The 26,487-nt window shown below is 50.7% G+C and overlaps 14 protein-coding genes across 14 annotated transcripts; 7 read left to right on the top strand and 7 right to left on the bottom strand.

Annotated features, from left to right (window-relative positions):
• Positions 1-192: 192 nt before the first annotated feature.
• ASPSYDRAFT_146679 (uncharacterized protein) lies at positions 193-1,037 on the bottom strand (the record flags this gene model as incomplete). The annotated part of the gene is made up of 2 exons (XM_040841642.1): positions 193-932; positions 986-1,037. The coding sequence occupies 2 exons, from the start codon at positions 1,035-1,037 to the stop codon at positions 193-195; spliced, it is 792 nt and encodes a 263-aa protein (XP_040704623.1).
• A 741-nt stretch (positions 1,038-1,778) lies between these two features.
• ASPSYDRAFT_146261 (putative phosphoinositide-specific phospholipase C) lies at positions 1,779-3,866 on the top strand (the record flags this gene model as incomplete). Its single annotated transcript, XM_040841604.1, has 4 exons — positions 1,779-2,178; positions 2,494-3,000; positions 3,051-3,648; positions 3,701-3,866. 4 exons carry the CDS (start codon positions 1,779-1,781, stop codon positions 3,864-3,866), a joined length of 1,671 nt encoding a protein of 556 aa, XP_040704622.1.
• Positions 3,867-3,915: 49 nt separating this feature from the next.
• ASPSYDRAFT_42601 (uncharacterized protein) lies at positions 3,916-4,905 on the top strand. The gene has a single exon (XM_040846487.1). The coding sequence runs from the start codon at positions 4,160-4,162 to the stop codon at positions 4,622-4,624; it is 465 nt and encodes a 154-aa protein (XP_040704621.1). The 5' UTR covers positions 3,916-4,159; the 3' UTR covers positions 4,625-4,905.
• ASPSYDRAFT_87389 (uncharacterized protein) lies at positions 4,707-7,134 on the top strand (the record flags this gene model as incomplete). Its single annotated transcript, XM_040851831.1, has 4 exons — positions 4,707-4,791; positions 4,880-5,040; positions 5,112-6,327; positions 6,422-7,134. 4 exons carry the CDS (start codon positions 4,707-4,709, stop codon positions 7,132-7,134), a joined length of 2,175 nt encoding a protein of 724 aa, XP_040704620.1.
• A 56-nt stretch (positions 7,135-7,190) lies between these two features.
• ASPSYDRAFT_198433 (putative C6 transcription factor) lies at positions 7,191-9,107 on the bottom strand (the record flags this gene model as incomplete). The annotated part of the gene is made up of 3 exons (XM_040843757.1): positions 8,447-9,107; positions 8,013-8,385; positions 7,191-7,945 (listed from the first exon to the last, which is right to left on the bottom strand). Exons 1-3 carry the CDS (start codon positions 9,020-9,022, stop codon positions 7,191-7,193), a joined length of 1,704 nt encoding a protein of 567 aa, XP_040704619.1. The 5' UTR covers positions 9,023-9,107.
• Positions 9,108-9,630: 523 nt separating this feature from the next.
• Positions 9,631-11,608, top strand: ASPSYDRAFT_147560 (putative MFS sugar transporter; the record flags this gene model as incomplete). Its single annotated transcript, XM_040841726.1, has 8 exons — positions 9,631-9,715; positions 9,771-9,970; positions 10,043-10,233; positions 10,283-10,367; positions 10,429-10,664; positions 10,718-10,774; positions 10,830-11,230; positions 11,265-11,608. The coding sequence occupies 8 exons, from the start codon at positions 9,631-9,633 to the stop codon at positions 11,606-11,608; spliced, it is 1,599 nt and encodes a 532-aa protein (XP_040704618.1).
• Positions 11,609-12,913: 1,305 nt separating this feature from the next.
• On the bottom strand, positions 12,914-14,006 carry ASPSYDRAFT_768792 (uncharacterized protein). Its single transcript, XM_040850874.1, has 3 exons — positions 13,990-14,006; positions 13,766-13,928; positions 12,914-13,718 (listed from the first exon to the last, which is right to left on the bottom strand). The coding sequence occupies exons 2-3, from the start codon at positions 13,819-13,821 to the stop codon at positions 13,274-13,276; spliced, it is 501 nt and encodes a 166-aa protein (XP_040704617.1). The 5' UTR covers positions 13,822-13,928; positions 13,990-14,006; the 3' UTR covers positions 12,914-13,273.
• A 262-nt stretch (positions 14,007-14,268) lies between these two features.
• ASPSYDRAFT_767146 (uncharacterized protein) lies at positions 14,269-15,544 on the top strand. Its single transcript, XM_040850868.1, has 3 exons — positions 14,269-14,411; positions 14,467-14,757; positions 14,991-15,544. The coding sequence occupies exons 2-3, from the start codon at positions 14,644-14,646 to the stop codon at positions 15,450-15,452; spliced, it is 576 nt and encodes a 191-aa protein (XP_040704616.1). The 5' UTR covers positions 14,269-14,411; positions 14,467-14,643; the 3' UTR covers positions 15,453-15,544.
• A 92-nt stretch (positions 15,545-15,636) lies between these two features.
• ASPSYDRAFT_29335 (uncharacterized protein) lies at positions 15,637-16,024 on the top strand (the record flags this gene model as incomplete). The annotated part of the gene is made up of 2 exons (XM_040844635.1): positions 15,637-15,731; positions 15,805-16,024. The coding sequence occupies 2 exons, from the start codon at positions 15,637-15,639 to the stop codon at positions 16,022-16,024; spliced, it is 315 nt and encodes a 104-aa protein (XP_040704615.1).
• A 225-nt stretch (positions 16,025-16,249) lies between these two features.
• ASPSYDRAFT_148187 (putative transporter) lies at positions 16,250-18,185 on the bottom strand (the record flags this gene model as incomplete). The annotated part of the gene is made up of 5 exons (XM_040841791.1): positions 16,250-16,370; positions 16,428-16,546; positions 16,615-17,455; positions 17,513-17,841; positions 17,907-18,185. 5 exons carry the CDS (start codon positions 18,183-18,185, stop codon positions 16,250-16,252), a joined length of 1,689 nt encoding a protein of 562 aa, XP_040704614.1.
• Positions 18,186-19,093: 908 nt separating this feature from the next.
• ASPSYDRAFT_29333 (uncharacterized protein) lies at positions 19,094-19,645 on the bottom strand (the record flags this gene model as incomplete). Its single annotated transcript, XM_040844634.1, has 1 exon — positions 19,094-19,645. One exon carries the CDS (start codon positions 19,643-19,645, stop codon positions 19,094-19,096), a length of 552 nt encoding a protein of 183 aa, XP_040704613.1.
• A 336-nt stretch (positions 19,646-19,981) lies between these two features.
• Positions 19,982-21,300, top strand: ASPSYDRAFT_29332 (TauD/TfdA dioxygenase family protein; the record flags this gene model as incomplete). Its single annotated transcript, XM_040844633.1, has 4 exons — positions 19,982-20,184; positions 20,239-20,939; positions 20,977-21,128; positions 21,187-21,300. The coding sequence occupies 4 exons, from the start codon at positions 19,982-19,984 to the stop codon at positions 21,298-21,300; spliced, it is 1,170 nt and encodes a 389-aa protein (XP_040704612.1).
• A 1,139-nt stretch (positions 21,301-22,439) lies between these two features.
• Positions 22,440-24,389, bottom strand: ASPSYDRAFT_87382 (HECT-type E3 ubiquitin transferase; the record flags this gene model as incomplete). Its single annotated transcript, XM_040851830.1, has 3 exons — positions 22,440-22,742; positions 22,803-23,084; positions 23,631-24,389. 3 exons carry the CDS (start codon positions 24,387-24,389, stop codon positions 22,440-22,442), a joined length of 1,344 nt encoding a protein of 447 aa, XP_040704611.1.
• A 169-nt stretch (positions 24,390-24,558) lies between these two features.
• Positions 24,559-26,378, bottom strand: ASPSYDRAFT_42585 (questin oxidase family protein). The gene is made up of 3 exons (XM_040846486.1): positions 25,813-26,378; positions 25,618-25,745; positions 24,559-25,562 (listed from the first exon to the last, which is right to left on the bottom strand). The coding sequence occupies exons 1-3, from the start codon at positions 26,154-26,156 to the stop codon at positions 24,796-24,798; spliced, it is 1,239 nt and encodes a 412-aa protein (XP_040704610.1). The 5' UTR covers positions 26,157-26,378; the 3' UTR covers positions 24,559-24,795.
• Between the last annotated feature and the right edge of the window lie 109 nt (positions 26,379-26,487).

Genomic DNA, 26,487 nt, shown 5'->3' with positions numbered 1-26,487 from the left:
GGAAGCATTGTTTCTATATTAGTGTTCCGATAAGCTGGGGTGTACATTATGCTTAACCTACCCGGAGTTCCTTTACCATGTATTCTATGACATCTATACTTTTTCTTCAATTATTAGACAAAAGATTAAACGAAGTTTCCTTATCGGAGTGTTCTTTCTGTGCTTCTTACAGGATCCCGGCGGCAAGAATTTCTACTTGGGGATTTCCCATTCCTTATTCTCACCCTGTCCTTCGACCCACGGATAGCAAGCATCCCACAATCTCTTGATCTCGCCATCTCCTAATGCAGTCAGCTCCTGCCAGATGGTTTCATCCGCGTACTTGAACCAAATCAAGAACGCCTCCACTATGAAATCTGCGTAACTTGGCTGATCACCCTCGAAAAACGGGCCGGTCTTTCCACTTGCGCCCTTCAGCATCTGCACTATAGGCGTCATCTCCTTCTTCATCTTATTCTTCATGTCCTGGATAACCGCTTCATCAGTAGGTCGGATTTCCTCGAAATGTTTGTTAAGCATTGCCGATCGGGTCGTTCTATAGTACTCTCTGCCCCGCGGGTCAAGAATGTCCGCGATAGGCGGGAGTAAGAATGTATACGCTGAGAATGCAGCACCTCGCATGATCTTGTCGACCGCGGCCGCAAGCGCATAGCTAGCGTCGCCCGACGGGAAAAGAGGTCGCTCGGGGTACTGTTTTTCAATCTGGGCAGCAACGGGAAGTGAGTCCATCACGGCTCCATAGGACGGGTGCCAGATAGCTGGAAGGGTGTATGGGACATGTGCAGCTCCCTCTGGATGAGGCGGAACACCCAGGCCACGGAGAAGAGGAGCGATGTCGGGGTAGGAGATGTAGGTCTGCGTGTAGGGGACTTCTTTATAGTTCAAAGCCATGCGAGTTTTGATTGTATTAGGAGACCACGCTTTGGACGGGCCTGGCTGAATGTCAGCAGGAGTCGTGAAGGCATGGAAGAACGTTTATATATACCAGGTAGGTCCGACAGGATGTCAAAAAATTGCACTGGGGTTTCTTCTGCCATGGCGAGCGTTATATAAGTCTGGATCGATTGCTGTCTAGTTTCATGCGTCACTTGGCTCAGGCTGAGATATATATACTGATTTCATGGGCTCACCGAAAACATACTCGGAGACTTTTTTGGTGGTGACCCCGGGGAAGCGGGGAAATGAGGATTGATTGATCAGCATAGTAAGAAAGACGATAAGAATACGAGAATCTGAAATTCTGCAGAGTTGTTTAGAATCTACGGCTCGTACCTTTCTGGGACGGCTTCACTCAACGTCTTGCGTCAAATTGAGGCTACGAAGTAGATACCTCATGGATGTGGATCTAAATAACTTCACCATTACCCCGCAGAGGGAGCTCGACCCTTGGAACTTCGCCAATTTACTCACCGACGGCTTATAATCCGCTCCAATTTCAGCGAGCAGATGTACATGTAGCTTGAGAATGATGCCCAGCCAGTCGGTGCCCCAGTGATCATAGGTTGATCTTGCCATGTCCGACCCCTCGCCGAGCCACGCACGCGGCATGGGTGGAGCAAGCTCCTTTCAGCTGTTGTCGTGTCTCAACTCACCTCTTTTTACACAACTTGCTCAACAACTTCTCCTCCGACAACCATTGCGTTTTATCAAGCATTCCCGCTCCCTGGGCTCTTAGAAGCACGCCTCATCAGCCTTGCTTCCACACCGATAACCTTATCGGTACTATTTTCCGTCACGCAGAGTCGATCAGTCCGCTATAATCAGCCTTGTCGAGCACCATGGCCAGCGTCAATGAGCTCGCCGAGCGTACCGGCCAAATCGCAATAGACCCTTCGTCTCAAGCGCCAGCAATGAAACCGCTGACCGCTCTTTCGCCGTCCTTCCAAACCCATCTCGACCAGATATACAAATCGTTGACTGACGCTAAGAATTCCAACTTCATCAAGGATATTCAGCATGATGATCAGGAGGCTGGTTCTCCTGTATCGGATCCGCTCAGCTCCCTGGATGCGTTTCGTACATACATGGCAAGCCCTTCAGCGTCTGCATTGCGACCCGCTAGGCAGCCAGATATCACTGCGCCGATCACCGACTATTTTATTTCTTCGAGCCACAACACGTACCTGACTGGGAACCAACTTTCTAGTGATGCGGCACCGGTTGCTTATAAAACTGTGCGTCCCAACCATTATCTGGGAGTCGAACACTCTCATCTTTCCCGGGATACTGTTTGCTAGATTTTATAGAGGGAAATAGCAGTTGCTGATATTAAACAGGCCCTTCTCAGCGGGTGCAGATGCGTCGAAATTGATGTTTGGGATGGAGAGCCCGACTCTGAGAGCGATTATGACACAAGCAGCTCAAGCTCCGATGACGAAAATGTCAAAGACAAGCCGAAGCTGCCAAAACGGAAGAAGACAGTTAAATCTAAAATAGGTGCTTTCATCAACCGGAAAGTGGCATCCAACGAAAACCACGGCGAGGAGGGTAAAGTCGCTGGTGCTGCGAATGTTGGGCCACTACGGCTGGAACCTAAAGTGCTCCATGGCCACACTCTCACGAAGGGAACAACGTTCCGAGAGGTGTGCTATGCGATCCGTGATAGTGCCTTTGTCGTAAGTGATCTGCCAGTAATTGTGAGCCTGGAGGTGCATGCCTCCCTCGAGCAACAAGCGATTATGGTAGAGATCATGGAAGATGCTTTTAGAGGACTGTTGATTGAGGTCACCCCGGAAATGGAGGCATTCGCAAACCCGCCACCACTTCAAGAGCTGAAGCGAAAGATCCTAGTGAAGGTCAAATGGGTTCCTGCTACTCCTGAGGACCAGGAAGATGAGGAAGATCGTACGGATGACCTAGAGCAGCTGGAACATACCAATTCGGCAGCATCTACCCAGTCTGCTTCGCAGGCTCCGTCAAAACCGGCAAAAATCTTGCATTCCCTTAGCAGACATGCAGTTTTTACAAAAGGCTTTAGCTTCAAGCAGTTCACCCAACCCGGTATGTCCAAAGACCTGGCTTATTTTCAACAGTTTGCTAATGCCAAATAGAGGCCAAGGTACCTGGCCACGTATTCTCCCTCTCTGAGCGAGCGGCCCGGCAAGCAGATGAAAAGTATGGCAGCGCTTTCTTCGAACACAACCGGAGCAACTTTATGCGCATCTACCCTTATGGTCTCCGCGTCAATTCTTCCAATCTCGACCCCACATTCTTCTGGCGTCGTGGTGCGCAGATCGTAGCCCTTAACTGGCAAAACAGAGACAAGGGCATGATGCTTAACCAAGGGATGTTCGCAGGCGAAGAGGGCTGGATCCTCAAACCCCAGGGCTACCGGAGCACGGAGCCAGAATCTGCTCCGATTACTCGCCGGAAAGTCGACCTCTCAATTGAATTCCTGGCAGGCCAGGACCTTGCAATGCCCCCAGGCCACACGAACGAAAAGGGATTCCATCCCTACGTATCTTGCTATTTGCATGTAGAGACCCCAGACGATGCGCCCACGCCGGTCGGAGAAGACAGCACAGATTCCGAGAAAACTAGCTACAAACGTGAAATCAAGCATGCAGACGGATGCAACCCGGATTTTGGATCGCAGAAACTCGAATTCCCCACTCTAACTGGGGTTGTCGAAGAGTTGACTTTCGTTAGGTTTGTCACGGATTGTTGTTTTATGGGAACCGCACTTGCTGATTGCTTGCAGATTCAAAGTCAAGGATGATGAAATTGGCCGTGATTCATTGGCATCCTGGGCGTGTATTCGACTGACCCGGTTGCAAGAAGGCTACCGGGTGATCCGTCTCTATAAGACTGATGGATCAGAAAATGGCGGTTTTATCCTGGTCCGGATCGTGAAGACCATCTCATGAACTCGTAGTACAACCAACCACTGCGTCTAAAACACTAGACAACTCGATAGATTATTAAACGCTGTCCCCGCAGCTGTCCGCTGCGCACGGTAGTGAAGCTCCACGGCCACCGCTATCTCTAACGTCAACTTGCCTGGTCCATTGTTGATTGGATAAATTATGTTAAGGGATCATACCGTACATAATCCGCTTCAGCGCCCTGAACCGCTGGGCTACCAAGTAGTCGGTCTCTCCATGATCGATATCCCCAACCCCCAGCCTGTCTCCACAGGGGGGATGGATATATTTAAATAATGCCTAATATACGTCCTACACCGATATTTCAACAACCCCACAAAAACACCTCCACGAAACATCCTTCCTCCAACGCGAAAAAAGAAAACCATACAACAGGTCTCACCACCAAGATACCCGGGCTCAAGCACCGAGGCCTCTCGGCACAAAGCTTAAAAGGTATCACGTCCTTTGCGAGATCGTCACAGTCTCTGATCAATTGCGGAAATTCACCCGACGCCACTCGTGGGGCATCAAGTCCCCAATCTGGGGTAACCAAGGTTTACTGGCCAGGAGTCGGACCTGGCGCGGTTCCAAAGCGGCAGGCCGAAGCGCAGGCCGGGGCGGGGAACGGGAATGCACAACCGAGACTGAGAGGGTCTGGTGATGCTTCGGATTACCACATCTGGGCACGGACAATACAGCTCATGACACATGATCGTTCAGCTTCCCCCCGGCATCAACTGTTCCACTGTTCACATTAGGTTCGCCCTGCGGATGCTTATTTGGATGTCTGGAGAGCTAGAATCATGGCTGAGTCGGCCGCTACGTCGATAACTAATGATAATGACGGAGATGCGCGCTCCTCAGCGAAGTTCACGCGATGCAGAACGGGGTGTCTGCGATGTCGGAAGCGGAGGCGGAAATGTGAGTTTGACTATGCCATTTATCTTCTCTCCAGATACCTAGAAAAAGAACTCGCGGGTGTATGGTCGATTATCTAATGCTCGGTTGAGCAGGCGACGAACGGAAACCCCGGTGCCAGAACTGCATTGACAAAAACTTCGACTGCAATTATGGCATGCAGGTAACGTTTCTCCCGAAGAATTCTATCACTGTGGCAGCGGACGAGCTCCAATCTCCGACTGTGGATAGGAGCGCCAATTATCATAAGATCCAGGTGAGTACGGAGCTATATCGGACTCAGGCAATGTAGCGCGGGCTGTGCTGATGACATCCCATGGAGTCTAGTTTGTCAATGAAGATCCTCTTTCAATAGATAACCTTGCCGGCCTCTCGGCGGAGACTCAACCGTCTTCTCCTACGTCGACCATCTCAAGTACGCCTCTACTTCTGTCTCCTCCTCGAAAGGGCATAGTCCCCGCAGAAGAAAGTCGTCGCAGGCATTCTACCACCGTCTCTATAGCAGAAAGGGAAAGAGAAACCCACCACAACCCAACCCCCAGATTCCACGATGCAAGTCACACCCATCGTGAGCCGCACTCGCGCACAGCAATCGCACCATGGGAACTCGACAACCACAATCATCATAATACCTCAAACCCAAATGCGAACCCACCCGGTCCTCTCGAACCCCCAGTCCGGCCAAACACCTTCAGTGCAAAGGACGAATTCGCCGTACGCGGACTCCTCGCCCTAGGAACCCAATCTGGACCAGGGCCCGATAACGACTCAATACCAGGTCCAGTATCCACCATCCCGGGTCCCGCCGAAAATGCTGCAATGGGCACTGCTGCTGCAGACTCTACCGTGGGGATTGGACCGGAACCTCCCACACAAAACAGAACAATAGGCGGAAGTGGAGGTGGAAACGGATCAAGCAGCATCTCAACGAGCTTCATCGACGGTATACTAGGCGTGTCCACCCCAACTGCTATGCACAGCTCCGTGCTAAATTTCGACATCGGCAACGGGACTCCAAATCCGAAACCATATCCGAATTCAGACCCGGTGGGCCTGGAGACGTGGAAGATGAAGCTTCTCCAGCATTATCGGTATAATGTTGCGCCGTGGCTAGACATCCACGACCTGACGCACTCGTTCGGCATCACGGCGCTTCAGATCGCCGTGAATTCATCGTCCGATCGGCTTCTCCCTGCCCTCATGGGTCTCTCGGAAGCGTGCTTACGGACGCAGCGGAGCCGTGTTTATTCCCATGCGTACGGGCTCCAGGCGGTTCACTTCGACGATACAGTGTCGGCTGCCTATTCCGAACCTGCGTCAGGGGATTTAGATCTAGACGTACATGAGAATTCTACAGAACCTGTGCTGTTGAGAGTATTTGAAGAGCTAAGGAGTCTTGTTTCGGATGTTCCAAAAGCTTGGGCGAGGGGTAAGGGTCAATATGACTATGGGTATAATGGGTACATGCCCTTGCAGTCCATGGTTCATAGAGCCTATGGGATGGACATGGATGCGGCAGTGTATTGGATGTTTTTGCGGATGGGTATGTTTTTATTTTTTTATTTTTTTATTTATTTATTTTTTTTTTTTTTCGATTCCTCTCTTGAGAAAACTGGTAAATATTCTAACAAGAACAGACATTGGCAAATCCCTAGCGAATAATACGCCCCTCCGCACGCCGCTCCCCTCACTTCCAATCCCGAGTCTCGCGCTCCTCTGCCGCACAGAAAGCACCCCAGAACGAGTGGGACACTATGCGCAGGTCCTCCTCTGGCTCTGCGGCAAAGCGCTACTAACATACCATCAAGAATCTAGCACGCACAAGGCCCCAGGAACAGATAGCTGGTTACAAGTATTCGACGAGCTGAACCAATGGCACTACCTCCGTCCGCAGGAATTCAAACCAATGGTGGAATTGAGTAATGACGGCGGCGCTGAAGACCACGCCCTTGGTCTCAACTCCGGTAGCGAGTTCCCGATGCTCCTATTCACGAACGGTGCGGGCGCAATATGCAACCAGCTGTATCACACGGCGATGCTGTTCATGTTAGAGTGCAAACCGCGGACCACGGCACTCCTGAACCAGAGTCATCCACAGTACTCGCCTGTGTTATCTCCGATATGGCATGCCCAGCGAGTCTGCGGTATCGCGCTGAATAATGATAGGCGCGAGTGCTGGGATCCATGCCTGCTTGCTTCGTTCCTTGTCGCGGCACGGCATATGACACATGAGTCTCAGCAGGTTGAGATTGTGCACGGGTTTGACCGCATCCAGGCGCTTACTGGATGGGGTGTGGGAGAGTATCTCACGCAGCTGCGCGAGGAATGGTCGTATCTCGATGGGTGTTGAATGAATAAATAGCTGGCTGGCCCAACCGCCAATTGCATCGTATTGGATCTCTCACCTCACCCGACAATGATACGTCGCTGATCAATTGACGTCGAGAAATGCTGGTTCATTGTCGTATCCCTCCGGCTACTAACACTGTATCCCCACGCAACCTCCAAGTCGCGAATACGCCAACAAGCACCCCAACCAGTCTCGGCCTCAATGTCGCGAATGATCTTGACAATCTGCTCGTGCTCTGAGGCATGGCTGAATAGGCGCCCCGCGATCCAAAGTGGCTGGATAGCATTATTTAAACAACCTTGGTGTTTATTGCTCGTTGAAATTCCACATATGCGACGCGCATGCCAGAGCAGAGACAGCGTCGGGGACCGCGGCAGTCGCAGGCCTTTGGGCATCATCTTCAGCAATAGGATACAAGCAGTGTGATACAGCTGGTTCGAAGAGATAGCAGACCAGTGCACGAAAAGGATGTGTGGGAACGGCTTGCGGCTTATTGTTTGGATGGGGATCAGTTCCGAGGGTCGTTCCGCGAGCCAGGTCTGAAGGTCGCCCCATAGTGATGCCCAGCGGGAAGCGAAGACTTCGGTCGTACAGCCGTTGTCTTCTCCGAGCTCGACGAATTTGGTACGGTTGGCTACTAGCTCGGTTGTTTTCACGGACAGATACACGGCGTAGTTTGCGTGCATGTCGGGGGTCCTCGCATCTTTAAATAACCTGTATGCGTCTTCTTCCCGACATCCCATCGGAAGCCACTTAGACGGATGTAGGACAGTCGTTCTTGTCCCATCCGATATCAGAGCACCACAGAGATCTATTCATATCTTTAGCCAAAATCCACCCTCTGAAAATGAGAAAGTCGAAATAATTAAGAAACTCACCCATCCTTGCATAACACCAAAAGACAGCCTGCAGTAGCCCCCCGCAAAACCCATGAATCCCACTTGCTTCAAACAACGCCGCGCACCCCTCCAAATGCCGATGCCAGTCCTGCGCCCGGGCGGACATCATCTCCAAACAGCAGAGCAACACACAAGCCGCGACAATCTTCGGGTCCCGGACTTGGATAAGCGGACTCAAAAGCCGGATTGCCTCTTGGTAGAGCTCTAGGCTGTCACACCAATCCTGAATACCGGATTTGCGTTCCATTTGGCGTGCGGAGATGGCGAGAATTGCGTAGAGGAGCGCGGGGAAGGAATGAGAAAGTGCAGGGAGTTGTTGGCGGAAAGTGCAGTGGGAGTCAAACATGTCGAGCTGTGAATATCATACATTAGCTTTGTAAATAATTTACATTGGGGAAAGTGATAGTCCTCACCCAAGGCGCAATCTCAGCGACATAATTCTTTAAATACTCGATCCGTCTTCGACTTGAGAGCGGAGATTCCCTTCTCCTCCGCTGTTCTTGGAGCTGTCGCTGATACGACCGCGGGACAGAAGTAGTCGGTGACGCATTCGAGTCTAGATCCAAGTCCCTCTTTGCAGTGTCAGGGCTACTCGTGCGCGTCGGAGCCGCCGAGTTAGCGAGCGTGAAGAGAATGGCGCGCAGTTCTTCCTGCGATGCAAGGAAACCTGGGTCCTGGGAGAAACCATCCTGGTACCAGCTCCCGGGGGAGGAGTAGAAGGGGTCAGTATTGCCTGTATCGACGGTTCTTATATTTGTCGTGGAGTGCGGCGATGCGTAGCTAGTTGGTTCTGGGTAGTTTGATGGCGCTGGTGGGTGAGGATGAGATTGAGAACTGTGCCATTTTGTTGAGTTGCGGTCTGTCTCCCGCTCTCTCTCTGGTGTTGGCGCGACCTCGGCTGCGCTTGCGGTTGCTGTTTCTGTCGGAGGGCGGCCGTGGTCAACGACATCGAGGCGCTGTCGTTTCGAGGGCGGTCCAAGGCCAAACATGACTGCGTTTGGACCGTTGGAGAGCTGCCGACAAAGGATGTACGGTGATGCAGGAAGTGAGAATTGGCTCGAGTCAAGCCGCCGGCAAAATTTCCCGAAATGGAGACAGATCTCTTCACGTTTCGGAGGAAGACCGAGACTGGACGGCCGCAAGTCAAACTCAGTTCGGTGTCACTGTGAATCTGAGCAGGAAGGAGGCTGTCCACTCGCCATCATCTGACCGCGGCTGTCTGCGATGAGTGGCGGAAGCGAGGAGACATTTCCGGGACAGGGCGCGGTGCTGCAACGTGAGTGGGCGGATCGGGGAGAACAAAAGAAGGTGGCTCTGATCGCCGCTCCTCTGCGCTTTCCCCTCATGGAATATCAGTCCCTCGTGGAGAAATCCGGGGAAGCCGTGGAAGGCGCTGGCTCAGGATGCCGCTTTTGGGCGTCCAGTCTGGGGATGCCCGTGTGGTTACATCCAATCTGCAGACAGCGTCATTTCCCTGGTGAAAGAACTGGGCGAGCAACTGGAGATGTGCCCTAATATCCTGTATAAATACTCCATCCTCCGCTTTTTCTTTTTTGTTTAACTCTCCCCATACCCGACTCTATACCCATCCACCACAATGGTTCACATCAACATGTTCGGCACGGGGCGCACGCTCCAGGCCGCTATCTGGGCTGCTTGTGGCATGGCCTTTATCCTCTTCGGTATTATTCCTCCTACGGTCCATGCGAACATCCAATATGCTCTAACACTCCCCAGGCTACGACCAAGGCGTCTTCTCCGGCATCGTCGAGAACGAAAACTTCCTGGAACACATGAACCACCCCAATGACAGTCTCATGGGCATCATCGTCTCGATCTACAACCTGGGCTGTTTTAGCGGCTGTGTGATAAATTTTTGCGTTGCTGATAAACTCGGTCGACGGCGCGCGATGTGGGTGGCTATGATTTGGGTTATTGTATGGCAGACCATTCCTTTGCGCACTAAGTAGTCTCCCACCACTAATCATCCCGGTTGTTTTTTTTTTAAGATTGGAGCAACCCTCCAAACATCAGCATATAGCGTCCCCCACATGATGGTCGGTCGATTCGTCGCAGGTATCGGGACAGGCATTGAAACATCGACTGTCCCCATGTGGCAGGCTGAGCTCTGCGAGGCCTCGAAGCGCGGAAAGCTAGTTTGTAGTGAGCCGCTGCTTGTAGGTGTTGGCATCGTCATCAGGTTTGTCTTTTCTCTTTCGTTGCGCTATCATCATGCTGATTTTCTGGAGTTACTTCTTCGATTTTGGGATGAGCTTTGTCGGTGGGCAAATTGCATGGAGACTCCCAATCGCCTGCCAGATGCTGTTTGCATTTGTAAGTCAGGCGCCACCTAGCTCTTTTCCATGGTGTACGAATACTTACCTCTCTCGTGCAGTGCGTTATTATCCTTGTCTTTGGAGTCCCCGAGTCTCCGCGGTACTGCTACCAGAAAGGACGCAATGACGAAGCACTTCAGATTCTAAGCGACGTTTACGGCAGGCCAAAGGATGACCCGAAGATCCAGGCGGAACAAACGGAGATTCTCGACGCCCTTGCCATCGAGCTAAAGCACGGCGAGTACAAGTGGAGGAATGTCCTCAAGAAGGACCAGGTTTCAACCGGATACAGAGTGTAAGTTAACTGACCCGAAACGATGGCACTGTGCTAATTTTGATTCCATGCAGACTCCTCGGTTATGGTATGCAGTTTATGAATCAGGTCGGCGGTATCAATCTTATCGTGTACGTTTAGATCTATCTTACCAATTAGCAACCACTGACAATCGCCTCCACTCAGATACTTTATCCCCACCGTTCTCAGCAACAACGTCGGCCTGAGTCACAACCTCTCCATGATCATCGGCGGCTGCGTTCAGATCATGTTCGTTCTCGGCAGCTTCTTCCCGACATTCTTCGTCGATAGAGTCGGCCGCCGCGCACCCATGATGTGGGGTTCGTTTACGCTTGGAATCTGCATGATGATGGTTTCCATTCTTCTCAGCTTCAGGGGCAAGGAAAACGAGCATGCGACGTCCTCGGCCTCTATTGCCTTTTTCTTCGTCTACATGTTTGCTTTTGGGGCATCTGTAAATTGTATCCCTTGGGTATATGTGCCAGAAATTTTACCCCTGCATGCACGCGCGAAAGGGACGGCAGTGGGAATTTCGTCCAACTGGATCTGGGTAAGTGAAATCCGAAGTGCGTTTATGCCTGGGGGACGCATGCTAACAAGTGCTGAAGAATTTTTTCGTTGTCATGATCACACCAGTAATCATCAACCGCCTTCAATGGAAGGCATATCTCATCTTCATGTGCACCAATTTTGCTTTCGTCCCGCTCGTATACTTCTGCTACCCTGAGACGGCCAATTTCACTCTCGAGGAGATCGACTATCTCTTTACCAACCAGGAACAGAGCGCTGTGAAACTCTCAAAGGAAATTCACAAGGAGCGGAAAAAGTATGGCCACGCTCGACGCCTTACTGCCGAAACGACTGGAGTATTTGGAACAAGCGCTCCAGATGATGAGCTAGCGGAGAAGTCGCCGACTGATGAGCATGTTGAAAAAGCAGTATAGACCGGCCTAGATAATGGGGAAGTGATCTGTCCTGGTGCTGGACACTGGATCTCGATCGGCACTCTCTGAGAGGCTTCATCGGCCCGCATTTATCGTGACTATGCTCGCCTGTCGCGTCTGCAAATTGGCCACACACATATACACTGTACAGTAGAATATGCGAAATAACGTTGAGAACTACAAGTAACAAGCAAACGATGGTCTTGTCTCAGTTGAACCTGGTTCTTTGTTGAATCTGCGCTCATCGTTGTATACTTTCTGAAACCGCGAAGAGGGGCTGATGATAGGAGTGATGACGATTTTCAGCGGCTCAGTGGCCCCATCAGAGGGGGAGAGCCTGGCTTCCGGGGCTGTTCGGCACGAGGCGTTTGCGTAAAAATCCTTAGCTAGATATGACATTGCCTGTGTCAATGAAACTTGCGCGAGCCTCGGTTTGACTTCTCCATGTGTCGTCTGGCTGCGAAACTGAGGGTCCATAATGGAATAGAAAGTAGATATACTTTATTTGGAAAGAGCTGGTCTTTCGAATTGTATCCACCCAAATTGGCTGCTTGAGCTTCCGTGTTCCTCGTATTGCCTGAAGCAAAGCAGACGGACAACATGAATCTCTGATCATTTGAACTTTGGTGATTGATCTACTCCCTCTTCCCCGAATGGCTTTAGTTGACTAGCGGTGTGTTAAGATGGAGCTCGGTTCCGCCGAAGCTTTGCGACTTGCGACCTTCATCGAGATTGCTAACATTGGGCTCTCATTGAACAACCTGGAATCGGAGCCCTGACCCATAAAAAAAAAAACGAGCCTGGGCTCCTGAGTCCTGATGGCTGATCTTGCATTATCAACCGTGCCACTTTTCCTAATCCGGAGAGACGGTTGGAGGGCAAGAAAAGCAAAACAATAAAACCACGCAAAGGAAAGGATTAGCGGAGAGGCAAAGAGAAGACCCATTGGATGATCGAGAAGTGCGAGAAGGCAGACGGTTCACCCATTCAAAAGCCGAAACTGTCATGATTTGACGAGCAGATTGCTGCAAACCCAAAAATTAGACCTGTCACATTCCAAATAGATGGATATCAACTTGACGGTAAAGTGTCTTTCCCATTCCGATGATGAATCCAGGCGGCTGACGCTCGTTAGCGTGGAAAACGGGTCTTTGACGATTGGACTTGTGTTTCGGGCGATTTGGAATTCGGAACATCAACTTTAGGGACTGTCAGGGTCCGGACCATGGCTCCTTATCGGGGGTCATATCATCTCGTATTGCATCGCCTATGCAAAACGCAGCAGGGATTATGATGTGAGTCGATGCCGGACATCGTCGGGGAACACCATGTTTTGCATTCTTTAAATATTGTTGTGCATAATCGCCCTCAGAATGATCAAATCCGATGCCGAGCCCGCAGGAGGTCGTCAGCTCCACATCGTTTATGTATCGATTTTCATCTCACACTAGCCTGCGTGACAACCTCCATGCATCACTCCAAGTCCGAAAGCCAAGACCTGAGAAATAATCTGATCGACGTTCTGGGAGGTGGGGATTCAAACAGGACATTTACCCCAGACCATGATAGAGTTCAGCTTCAGCAGCGGCACAGCCCACTGCTCAGTTTGAGACCCGTGCTGCATGCAGGCCGGTTCAACCGTGGAGACACAAAGAACAGGGTCTGCTAAGAATGGAGCATTTCAAACACGACTGGAGCTGAAGCTTTCGCATGCTTTGAATTCCGATTCGTAAAGTCTAGCACTCGGAGGCGACTGGTATGTGATCGACAGGGAAGATACCTGAATTCCGCAGGAGTACGGAATACGTACCATCCGCCAAATTCCAGTCGAGACGCCGACTGGCAAGGGTGTGGATGGCGCCTTGCAGGTTCAGCCGAGAACACCGAGGAGAAACTCGATAAAGAACGCCCCCGAATGTGGTATAGTTCTTCATTCGACTGTCTCCAATGGGCCGGAACCCCAAAATTAATATACAGATAGTTCGACGCAGGATTGCGCACCCAAAAAAGAAGCTCCAGGGATATACCATGCCCGTGGAGCAGGTTTGAATGGACAGTGGCGCTGCTGAGCAAGCCTTCTTCTGCAGCGTATCGGCCGGGCGATTTGTTACTGGTAGAGTTAGTGCTTCCCGAACTCGCAACTTTTCTTGACCTTGCCTCATGGCATATCCTGTAGTTGGGCACAGTTTATATGGTGAATGGTCAGCCAGCATGGCCGCTGACTGCACTCGAACGGGCGAAGCGAGGGACCATAATAAACGCTGGGGCCACAATCTTTGACAGCAGGCACATGGGGCCAATGGAGCACTACCGGCAGTTTCTGGTTCTCGCCTATACATCAACAGCTGGTTACCACAAGCTTGGGGTGATTTGTGTCTGACTTCGCTCAGTCTCAGTAAAGATGGGATAGATCTCTTGACATGGATGTCAACTTCGGAAACCAGTCACATCTGCACGTATATTCTTAGATTTTGCCGATGACTGAATTCACATCGACTGTCGCGTAAACGGTTCCAAAAAGTATGTGCGCCACTGCCAGTTCCATCGCCCAATCAGCGATCTCGTTGCTATTTTTCCCGTATGGTATTTTTGCTTTTCTGAGGGGTTTCGCTTTTTGGCAGCCAGCAAGGCTTGCGAAGCGACACACAATTCACAAACCGGTATCTATCACTCTGCCTTGTCAAGGATTGGATGCAAGTCATGGACGGGAAGATCCGAACAATCCGAATAAGTCCTGCCGCTGACATGACAGGTTTGATTGGGGGAGGTGCTGGAAGGGTCGGCGTGCAATTGTTCTTTGGATGTATTGAATCCATGCTAATTGTCACCCCAATCGATCGGTCGAAGCTAATGTGAAGATCTCCCGGGGGGGCACAGTCAAGGATTTGGCTGCATTCCCAGCCGGGTCCCAGGCTATTTAACCACAAGCCGATCTATATAAGGAAGGGCCCCCAAAGGACTTAGCTCTGCAACTGAAACGCAACCAGAAATCCTCGGCCACCGATACTTTGACCTTCAATCGCATCGCATTGACCATGTTCGAGCATCCTGCCCTCAACGATCTGCCTTCTTCTCAGCCCATCCGGAGGGCTCACATTGTTCGGTCCGTGAAGCCGCTCAGCGGCCCAGAGAGCAATGAAACAATGACAGTGAGTAGACAACATATGTCCCGCGAACTTGAACACACCTAACCATGCTCTTAGATGCCCGGCGTGCGCTGCCCAAAATGCCAAGGCTCAGGAAAGGAAGTTTGGGTCATTCCAGGCAAATATTGTCATGTTTGCGGGACTCCTTGCTGATACGGTAATCTCAAGTAAGGCAGCCGGCACCTAGAAGCGCGGTCTCGTTTCTTTAGCACTTATGACTGACAAACTGTGTGCAGATTCAATGGAAATCACGAATCCCTACCTGGAATGAGGGGCCCCTTTCCTCGAGGGGGGATGGGGCATCACTCCAACACCGCCGCATCAAGAAACAGGCAACTGCAACGCCTTTCGCATTTTTTGCATTCGCCCAATGCGCGACAACGATATGGACGAAACAAAATCCTGATTACCGGCACCCTCGTCGCATCGAGGGCCACTTCCCTGCTGACCCGGTGGGGAATGAGCGCATGATACAGAAGGGGTACTGTACCATAATAACGAAGACAGGCGAGAAATGGGACAATGGATCAATCATGGGCCAATGTATTTCTAGAAAAAAGTCCAGGCTTCAGCATCTGGCGAGTAATAATGCGAATAATCACTGCGCTTTAACAGAGAAATCATATTTTCCCATGGGCGGGAGCTGGACCATTTGCCATGTACGGCGATGCATGCTCATCTCCATTGCGCCTTCCTAAACGGGTCAGCGACTGAAGCCTTATATTTCAGGCATGAATACAGGCCTTTAAGGCAGAAGTGCTGTTGTGCCTAAATAACGTCATCGCCCTGAATCCCCGCCAACTGACGAGGAGTGTATTTCCAATCCATCGTGTTCTCGTCTTCTTCGCATCGAGTCAAGATTGAATACAAACCTCGACGACAATGGTAGAGACATACTCCATTGGTTCTCGCAACGAGTGCGAACGCCTCGTCAAGGACTGGGGTTTTAGACATGTTTTCACCTGGGCAGATGGGAGGTAAGTCGACTGGTCTACTATATATGCCGGAAAATATGTATGTCGGCGCTGTGACTGCTGCTGACATGGATAGCAATGCATACTACCCTCCTCATACGCATGGCGGCCTAACAACTCATCTCATCTGCCGGGGTACCTTGACAATTACTTATCCAGACGATAATGCTAAGCTGCACAATGGGGAGGTCAAGAAGGAGACCTTTGGAACAGGGGCAAGGGTAGATGTGCCGGCTGGCAAGCGACACGAGGTTTGGATCGGGGATGAGGGGTGTGAGTATGTCATTGGTGAATAATAAATTGTTCTCTATAATCCTGCATGACATTCTTTATGCATCTATATTTTTAAGATGTCTTAAATATTCCCGTCTTGCGGAGGTATCTGGTGGGTCTATCAACAAACGCAAATATACAGAGTAGGCATAACCCAGGGCACCGGAATTAGCGCCAGAGGTATTCCCGACATCCGGTGTCGGGCTTCTAGTAAGTAAATCTAAAATCGAGTCTGGAGAGACAATTAGTTACTGTTGAGGTGCATATGTGAGTAAAGGCCCATACCGTTTGTTTCCTTTGTTACCATTAGCAGCCAAATATGCTGTCCGCTCTTCACTCGACATTCTATCCCATATTTCTGCCCTCTTCCTGTAATATGTATTAGCATGAATGGTCCCAAGGAACGTCCCTTGGCTGTACACATACTTGTTGCGCCACATGTAGTAGTACTTGGCCCCGATGAAGAGTACCAAGCTCCAAGCTGCCAGTGCTATAAGAACACGATTTCCAACGCGGTAGTGCGGCTTATCTTGCTCTCGATATATCTACAGATGCCAGTCAGAGATACGAATCCTGTCAAATAACTGACGCGGGGAACAGGTGGGCCACTTACGTTGTTGCCAATAATGTTGGAGACCTGAACCATCATGTTGTATATCGCACTAGCAACCGTCCTTGTCGACACAGAACCCGCATTTCGGGAGGTCATGGCTACAACAACAGCGTGCACATAAGGAGCACCAATTAGGATCACGTTGAGAATCCATAATACCCATGGACTACTGTTGTCTGGAAGGACAGCGAGTGCGATCAGTGGCACCAGGCACCAGACCTCAGCAACAATCCCGAGCAGGAAACGGATATCGAAGCGCTCAGAAATCCAGGTCCAAAAGAGAAGATTGATGATGAAAATCACGTAAGCCGGGATGGTCAACAAATTGGTTTGGAATGTAGAGAACCCCAAGGACTTCAGTTGAATGGAGATATAACTCGTTGCCGGGGTATTGGGGATCATCCAGGTCAGACCCAGTAAGTATATAGGCCACATATCGTAGTCCCAAAGAGCTTTCCAGAGCATCTTGGGAGTGACTGCTTGACGGTTGTGCATTGTCCCCTTACTAGGGTCGTCGCGGATGATTCGATTGACTAAGATCTTCTCCTCATGCTCATTAAACCATCCATTCTTACCCCTGAGAATTCCTTTTGTCTGGGTTGGTGAAGGGGGCATCCAGAAGGCCGCAATAATGGCAATAACTCCAGTAATCAGACCTTCGTAAGCAAAGAGGTATCTCCACCCACCGGTTCCATCATCCCGTCGAATATGGAGGAACCCAAATGCGAGGAAGGCGCCGATAATTGCGGTTCCTTGGTAGGAGACCCAAAAAAAACTGAGTCGGATTGGTAGTTCCTTCGACTTATACCAAAACGAAAGAAATAGGATCGTATCAGGAATGCTGATGGCTGTCAGTGATGAGGCAACTTTTAATGGCCTAGTATCAGGGTTAACTCACAAGCCACCCTCAAACAGTCCCAAAAGTGCTCTGCAGACGTAGTATCCGGTCCTATTCTCAAGGAAGGCTTGACACGCAGCAATCAAGCTCCAAGAAAACATCTGTATGGGAATCCATCGGTCCGGTCCCAGTTTCTTGGAAATCAGCTGAGATGGGAGCTCCGCGAAAAGAAATGCGCAGTAAAAGATTGTTTGACCTGTATTGTAATCATTGGTGTTCATTCCGAGGTCCGTAAGCAGGGTATCAGATGTTGCCTGAACCACATTGCCACGGTCCAGCTGTAGCGCAAAGAACGTGATGCACGCAAAGGTGCATACTCTCCAATCGATCTAGCCTTTCGGTTAGCGCCTTTTCATGACTCGGTACCAATATTTGGAGTATGAGCGGGGTATACTTTTCTGATGAGCCGCTTCTCTTCTGCCTCTGTCCAGTCGAAGTCGGGATCCCAGCGATGGATGCCCTCGTATTCCGGGATTGGTTTATAGAATCTCGGGTCCTCCGTCTGTTCAAATGCGGCCTCGCTGAATTCCTTGAATCGCCTGCGATCCTTGCTTTCGGAATTCGAAGAAACATCTGAGTCGACGATAGCATCTGGACTCTTTTTCGTCTCGTCATCGACAGGGGCAGCAGTAGTGCTAATCTCATTCACGGCGGTGGCATCATCTACAGCCATCTTGTCGTTCGAGCTCGCCATAGCGGGAGACAAATCAGAGGCACTGGATGGTGAGCTAAGTAATTTGGCAGTATGAACGACTCCGCGGAGTACGGGCAGTCGGAGAATTTAAAGCCTCCTGCTCCCCGGTCTGTCATGTTGGTGATTATTTTTTGTCTCCTGCTCTTCGCCCATTCCATCACGCCATTTGAACATCCATTTCGCCAACTACTCTAAGAGATCGAGAGCTGCCCACATAACTGTGGATAACATTTAAGAATAATAGCCAATCGTGGATTGAGAGCGCGGTGTGGGACAACAACATGAAGCATGGGAGCGCCGGAGCTGCCTTTTTTCCCACCTGCGGAGATTCCACAGTATGTCCCCCTTTCCCTTTCGAGCTGTAAGACATTGTTTTGATTGGTAAATCGGCTAACAGTTCTTGACAGAATCGCCTACGGGCTTGTAAATAATGGACGCGGTATCTTGAAAGCCCAATAATATTAGGCAAAATGGCGAGCAAGGAGGAAGTACGGCTTGTGCTCATTCCAGATCACGGATAATCTCCGCATAAACCGCAACAGGATAGACGTCGAAGTGGAGGCAGGAGGCAAAGAAGACGCTTTCTCTTCGAGAATCCATCATAGTGCAAAGCTGGCCCAGTCATAGACGCTCAACCGGGCCGCGGGAGTCCAGAGCTACATGGGAGCTGGCATCACGCAAACTATGCCGTGGTTGCGTTATGAGAGACGAGTAAGGAGAGAGGGATGATATCAAATGCACGTTAGTGTCTGCTTTAGCTTTATGCAGACTGGAGCCACATGGGGGTTTTCGGTCGCTTATCTTGAGGCTGGACAACGTCGCCTTGAGAGTGTTGAGATTGGCGTAAGCGGTAGTAAATGTCGCCATCGTCACCATCGTCACAACATCTAGCTAACCAATGATTGGTGCCTGGCTGTTTCCTGATCGATTCGGATGTCTCGACGAACCAAGCTCGTTAGCCTTGGTTCTTCTGGAGAGTTTGGAGGTGTCTTGACTTCAGCATCCGGCAACCCATCTACACAGGTTGGATATGCGATGTCTATTTGACAGCAAGGACGTCTAAATGAACGACGATTTGAATTCGGGGCAATTGTAGTGGAACTGCGGGTAGGATCAATGGGCGAGGCTTGTTCGAGTCCCGAGACGAGACGCGACTTAGTTGGGTGGGGTGAAGAAGCGCAGCCCAGTCTTGACCGTTTGCGCAAATAAAAGCGACAATGGCGCCATGCTTGGCCCATCAACTTGCTCTCTTTCTCGCTCTCTCCCACCAATTCTCCCACCACGCTTCGGACTCTTGCTATTTTCTTTGCCAAATACAGATCCGAAGCCAAGCGCCTCACTCTCGTTTCAAGATTGATAAACAGGTTGAACGACTCTCTCTCTGGCAGCGACATAGGGTTCGCCAAATCAAATGCACGGACGACATCGACAATGCTCATTCCTCAGTCCCATCACGCAATATTCAAAACATCTCATTCATATCTGATCTGCGCGTCGTTCTCGTCCTAATTACTCCAATTGCCTATTGCGTTATGTGTACGAGCATCCTCGTGTAGTGATGGGATAACTATGAACCCCGCCTTGCTGACTCAAGGCCTATCCAAGCCAGGGACAAGGATCAATCATACCCCGCAGTCATTGCGCCAGAGTGCCTCTGAACCGGATAATCGGATGATAGAAAAGCTCTATATAACTCGTTGACAGTCCTCAGTCATGTTTGTGGCTAATCCAAAGACTAAACAGTCAAAATCTGGCAATTGTTGAAATCAAACATAATGGCACCATCTCTTGCTGAGCCCGTTAATAGCCTTCGCGCACCACCCAAGTCGCTTCTCAAGACAAATGGAGGTCACAACAAGGAGAACCTGATCGGATACGGGGAGACCTACAAGCATGCGGACGAGATAAAGGGTACCGGCAAGTACTTAGCTGCATCGTTCCCCAACTACCTACCCGTTTGGGACAATGAGACCGAAAGGTTAGTATGCCCAAGAATCATGTGCCGGAACATATCTAAATAGGTCTTGTATAGATACCCACCACTACAGCCCTTTGAGCACTACGACCACGGAAAGGACGCCGACTCAACCTTCCCGGATCTATTCCCCAAGGATGGAGACTTCCAGCTAGATGAACTCACCCCCAGTATCGGCTCCGAAGTTACCGGTATCCAGCTAAGCCAACTGACAAAGGAGGGCAAGGACCAGCTCGCCTTGTTCGTTGCCCAGAGGAAGGTCGTTGCATTCCGCGACCAGGACTTTGCGCACCTCCCCATCGATAAGGCTCTCGAATTCGGTGGCTACTTTGGCCGTCATCACATCCACCAAGCCTCCGGTGCCCCAAAGGGTTACCCCGAGGTTCACCTCGTGCACCGTGGAGCAGAGGACACCAGCGGCGCTGACTTCCTTGCTGGCCACACCAACTCCATCACCTGGCACTCAGACGTTACCTTCGAAGAGCAACCCCCCGGCACAACCTTCCTTTACCTCCTCGATGGCCCTTCCAGCGGCGGGGACACCCTCTTCGCCGACATGGCTTCAGCCTACAGGCGTCTCTCCCCTGAGTTCCAAAAACGCCTCCATGGCCTCAAGGCTTTGCACTCCGGCGTCGAGCAGGTCAACAACAGCCTGAACAAGGGCGGAATTGCCCGTCGTGACCCCATCACAACAGAGCACCCCATTGTTCGAACTCACCCGACAACAGGCGAGAAGGCCCTCTTTGTGAACCCTCAATGTATGCCCCCAATACAATCCACTCAAATACATTAGAGCTAACAGGCCCGCGCCAGTCACTCGCCACATCGTGGGCTACAAGAAGGAAGAATCAGACTACCTTCTCAAGTTCCTTTACGATCACATCGCCTTATCTCAGGATATCCAGACCCGCGTCAGATGGCGCGCTGGTACAGTCGTCGTTTGGGATGTAAGTCACCTCTCTTATCTCTGTCAATCCAACGTTCCACGAACTGACATTCTTTCAGAACCGAGTTGCCTGTCACAGCGCACTCTTTGACTGGGCCGACGGACAGAGACGCCACTTGGCCAGAATCACGCCTCAGGCTGAGCGGCCATATGAGACTCCGTTTGAGGCCTAGTTGGTCGATACCGCGATTATGATGTAAAGATGATTTTGATGATTTGACGGTTGGCACCATGTATGCAAATATTGTAAATAGATGAACAGAGTGTATATGTGGAACGAAGGTTGGGCGGGCGGTTAAATTGCGGCCCTTGCCACGCAGAGAGCATGAATATCAAAATTAAATACCCAATTACAAATGAACAGCATTGATCTTCAGAAACTTTATAGCGAGATGCCTACGTGGTAGAATAGTCTACTTCAAGAAAATTAATTGATGGCTGTTTTACTTCTCCTTTTCTTAGGGCTAGCCGCATTCGAACGCCGACAAAGGAAAGGGTGCTTCAGAAGAACTCCGAATAATAATGATATTAATCTGCATCTCGCCATGTGTAACACCGGGCTCTGTGTCACGCCGACTTTCCCATGGCAAGAAATAGTAGTTCTCAGCGTGCCAGATTGGCAAGGATGCCCACCAAACCAAAAAGGGTATGCATTCCTCTCCCGAAACCGTTAACCACCAAGAATTCTTTTTCAAGTCCGATTAAGGCTTTGGCATAGACGCGCCTGCCGTCTCGGGAGGTGTGATGAAAATAGTTGGTGTCACCAGTGGATGATATGACCCATCGCGATTCGAAAATCCAGAGGCGATAGTGTCTGTCTTTGTGATAGCAGGTTGATTTGGGCGCTCTGTATCCGCTCCGATATCGAGTCTAGCAAAAACATCAGATAGCGGATCGACTGCAGCCGGTTGATTCGTTGTGATGGTCGAATACTCGGTGTGCTCCCAACTAGCGGCGTCTTCGTATTCCCCGCTTGAATCGGGGGACTGGTGAGTGGTGTGTGCTGTAGTCATGGTGATGAGGAACTAGTGCAGATCCTGACAACTGTAACGATGCCCTATAGTAGCTATTGCAACGATGGTTAGTTCTTGGTGTTTTAAATATGTGAAACCTTGTGACACCCACAACGGCTCTGCGCGTCTTGCAAGACGCAGTGACAGTTTCAATGAGTGATTCTGGTTTTGTAAACGATGTAGTTGTGAGAGCGTTGAGTGACCATCATCAATCACGAGCGAAGAGTCTCGCCGAACATTCACTGAATCTCTTCAGGAAAGAGCCTGCTTATCTCCGAGACCGTAGGTCGTGCCTTCCCTCAAGTCCGTTTCCATCTCTCAAAGCGGTGCAGGACTCCCACTTTCCAGTGTTCCTGGAAGGTCCTTGCTGACTGGGGAAGCATTGTGTTGCTTGCACCTAGTGTCGCTAAGAGAGAGTTATAGGTGCTCGCGGGAAGCCTCAGTTCTTCCAACGACAGAGAAGATGTCTTTCCAGGCTCAGGATGAAGCAACGCCTCGGCGTTATCCTTCGTTTGGAAGAATATCTTCATAGCCCGCTGCGAAGCAATGCTATGTTCCGAGCTTGAGCTGGAATACCGCATATCGGGGTTAAAAACCCACAACTACACAACAGTCAACCGGCTAGGCCAGGAATCAAGTCCCAGATGGATTGGACGGCTTACCAGAAGCCCGTCTTTCTTCCCACAGTGGATGATGAATCTACGGGCGCTCTCGCGTTCGATGAGCTCCAGCAGCTGGGCAGCGACCACGAGCTCTGTCGGGTGGCTTTCCCAGTGTACTCCCTCGGATTCTCCAGTTGACGGAAGCTCTGCATCAAGGCTTGTTTTAAACAGTCTCCACCCCTTAGCTATGGTGTCTTGTACACCAACAAGTGCGTCACATCTGTCGCATAGAAGCTCTTCGTCAGGCGGCAGGAGAGATCCATCAGTGTGTTCTTTAGCGACCTGATAATCCGAAATATTAGCAGCTATTTCAACCAAGAGATGTCTATATATTCAACTGAAGGGAAATTTCGAGATGAGGTTATATTAAGCCGTAACTACTAGTTCGTTTGACTACAGATAGCTGATAGCGACCCCGCATGTACCTTGTCATAATCGCGTTGAAGCCATTCCTCTGGATCAAACAACGGAGAAACAACGAGGCTTAGTCTCGCTCTGGACGCCTGCAGCATGTAAAGATCACAACAATAATAGACGGGGATAGAGTGAGAAATCCATCTGGTGAGGATAACTCTGCACCACAAAACCCCAGTCGTCTTATTGTTATGACCACCATCCATGCTCAACGGCACCGGAAACAAGACGTTTAGCTATAGGGCAATTGTATCGAAGGCCTGATCATGGAAGGGACAAGGTCTCCTTCTTTTTGCCCACCAAGCGCAATTAAATATTGATGCAAACAACACACTTCCTACGACATCACAAAGGAAAATAACGCCGAGTCGCGGGTATAACGTGGAAATGATCGGGAAGAGAGCCCTGGCTTACCTTTTTCAAGCCCTTACAGTCTATCTCAGAAACAAGGAAAGTGGCCACGTCCACAAGCACAGTTCCTGGCGTCGCCAAAACCTGGTTAGACGCACCATAACCCTTGACCTTGGAATTTTCATCCTCAGTCAAATGCCGATGGTCACCATCAGCGTCGTCCTCATGCGGATCTGGCTTATGGCAATGCCAAAAATCCATCATCTCGGCCCAGTTCCCGCTGGGCAGGTCCTTCCACACCCAACCCGAAGACTGCACTGTACTGTTCTCGTTAGACGGAGACGCGGTGGTGGTAGTGGCAGTAGGCATGCCAATAATAATCCCCTCGCACTGCTTGCATCGTAATATAGTAGAGGGCGCCATATCGCCCGCCGACCACGGAACAAAACTATCCATATGCTCATCCACAGCGCTCCGCTGCTTCTTTAATTCAGCATCACCATCATCATCATCAACCTGCATCCGGTACGAGAATTCTCTCCCGAGACCTGTATCCTGTCCAGCACCATGTCCATTCGCACTCGTACTGCTCAGAAGACGCCTAGACCCCTCCGTAACCCTCGCCGGCAACTTAATTGTCTCCGAAACACAACCAACCGGTTCAGGCAGGGTAAGCGACGCCGACACAGCGCGACGCGACTCGGACAAAGCGATCTCAGGATGCGAGCCAGCGGGCGCAGATATCTGCACGCTGACTTGGCGGATATTAGGCAGGTATTCGGCGTGCAGGCTGAGCGGTCCTGCTTCGATTCCTGGACTCATTGTGGCGGCCGGTTCTGGGGTTAAGAGGGGATGTACGGTGTTGGTTTCGCGTGCTCGACGATTTGGTGATCAACAGGGCAAACAGTGCAAACCGCTCACTGATTCCACGTGACCAAATTTATGCCTGAGGCATTTTTGTTGTCTATACGGAGTATACTTGGTTTTTATATCCCTAAGTATGAGGTAACTCATGATAAATTTTGAGGTATCCCTTTGTTGTAGGTCCATACCACTATATAACGTCAAGCTCAACAATACCTAGCTGACTCCCGATGTCCAAATGAGAAATGAGACGTGCGAAATGAGAAATGAGAAATGAGAACCACAGCACAAATTACTTTTAGTTTTAGCCAAAAGGGGATATAAGCAGCCATATAGGAATACAAAACAAGAAACATCATAAAAATTATACAAACCCACCCCATCCCGTAAACCCATCCGCAAACTTAACAGCCGCCTTCAAATAGTACCCTTCGGGATCACCCCACATCTTTGCCATATCCCTAAAGACACGGAGGGCCTTGATATAATGCGTCTCTGTGGAGTGTTCGCCATGGAGCGCCTTATCCTTGACATAGGCCCAGCCCTTGTTGGAGGTGTCCTGTTTCCGGATAGTATCGAGGCGGATTTCCGGTCTTAGCTGGCCGATGTATATAGCCAGCGTCAGGAGCCACCATTGACGCACGAGAGGTATTTGGAATTTCGCTGGTATTAATGGAAGGAGAACGCGAACGGCATGGCTGGCTGTGAGGACGTGGACGAAGAAGAAGTCGTATTTCTGGTCTGGGGTGGCGGGGTTTAGAGTTGCTGTTAATAGAGCGACGGCGAGCTCTTGGCTTTCTCGAAAGCACCTTATTGCGTCGCTTCCTGTGGGGATTTTCCATGCGTTCCAGTGGTTGAGAATTGTTGCTTCGGCCTCGCGGAAGACGACTTCTGTGTTGTGGTCGCCAGGTGTTGTGAAGAGGTTTGTTAGACGTTTGTCCGTACGGACTTTGGTGAGGATCTCGAAGGGGGAATGCGAGTAGTAGGAGGCTTCGGCTTGGGAGTAAGATGGATCATCAAGGTATTTGTGGGTTGGACCGTAGCAGACTGATGCGAGGGAGAGGGCTTCCAGGGCGACTTCGCGACTAGACACTTCGAAGGCGTAGGCAAGGTGGATGAGGGGGTGGCCGACTGTTTCAAATGTCAGTATATCGGTTGCCTGAAGGTGTAGCTGGTGTTTACGCACGGTCACACGCTAAGGCGTTGAAGAGAGGCTCCTTTCCTTCGAATAGGTAGTTGGCGACCACCTTTTTCCAGTCGTAGCCATGACTGACAAGCTCGTCTTCGAAAAAGTCGACATACGCTCGTTGATATCTAACAGATTTCATTAGCCACCTCCGTGGTGACACAGAATATCGAACGGTATAGCGAGGTAGCTTACTCCCTCTTCCCCAAATAATCCCTCCAATCGTACGTACTGATCTCGCCCGGCGAGTCGGTCCACCCATCCAGCGGCTTCAGCTCACACTCATACAAGCGATTCAAGTTATCCGCGTCAGCGCCCAGCAGGAAATACGAGGACAGCGAATGCGGGGCGTGGTTATGGAATCTGCGCTCGTTCCAGAGGATCGCATTGTTGGCGTGGTTGAGCTTAAGCAAGTGCTTTAGGGCTCGCGCGGCCTTTTCGTGCGCTGTGTCGATTTCAACCGCTTCAACCGGGGGTATGGTGAAGACGACCCGTTCGCCCCAGGGCAGCAGATTTCTGAGAAAAGCGGACGTGAGCATGGTACAAGCTCACAATGACACCGCAGATCTTATCTGTTGATGAGGAGAAAGCTTGGCGTTGAGGTGGGTGAGCTTGCGCGACGGCGTACGAGGGGAAGCTTGGTTGTTCAGCGACGGGCTATGAAGCTGGCATGTCCATGTGCGTTAGCGAGAGACGATCCGAGTATCAGCGCAGGGCTGGAGGATGCAAGTGCGACTGCAACGTTGATGGAAGCAAAGGTTGAGGCGGAAGAAGAGCTGGGGAGAGCTCCGCTGATTGTTGGGACGCATGACGTAATAATCCCTCGAACTGTACAACCGCCACTCTGTAGTGTGGCATGACACCATGTGG

Source organism: Aspergillus sydowii, assembly GCF_001890705.1.
Source record: "Aspergillus sydowii CBS 593.65 unplaced genomic scaffold ASPSYscaffold_3, whole genome shotgun sequence".
In the NCBI taxonomy this organism is placed as follows: Eukaryota; Fungi; Ascomycota; class Eurotiomycetes; order Eurotiales; family Aspergillaceae; genus Aspergillus; species Aspergillus sydowii.
The sequence above is the reverse complement of the archived record's forward strand: the minus strand, read 5'-3'. Positions and strand labels throughout refer to the sequence as shown.

Coding starts and splice junctions, on each gene's coding strand:
- ASPSYDRAFT_42585 (XM_040846486.1), bottom strand. CDS start 26,156: ATGCTCACGTCCGCTTTTCTCAGAAATCTGCTGCCCTGGGGCGAACGG. Junction 25,746..25,812: donor GATTATTTGGGGAAGAGGGA/GTAAGCTACCTC, acceptor GAAATCTGTTAG/ATATCAACGAGCGTATGTCG. Junction 25,563..25,617: donor CAACGCCTTAGCGTGTGACC/GTGCGTAAACAC, acceptor CATTTGAAACAG/TCGGCCACCCCCTCATCCAC.
- ASPSYDRAFT_767146 (XM_040850868.1), top strand. CDS start 14,644: ATGTTCGAGCATCCTGCCCTCAACGATCTGCCTTCTTCTCAGCCCATC. Junction 14,758..14,990: donor AGAGCAATGAAACAATGACA/GTGAGTAGACAA, acceptor AACTGTGTGCAG/ATTCAATGGAAATCACGAAT.
- ASPSYDRAFT_42601 (XM_040846487.1), top strand. CDS start 4,160: ATGCCTAATATACGTCCTACACCGATATTTCAACAACCCCACAAAAAC.
- ASPSYDRAFT_768792 (XM_040850874.1), bottom strand. CDS start 13,821: ATGCTGGCTGACCATTCACCATATAAACTGTGCCCAACTACAGGATAT. Junction 13,719..13,765: donor ACTACAGGATATGCCATGAG/GCAAGGTCAAGA, acceptor TAACTCTACCAG/TAACAAATCGCCCGGCCGAT.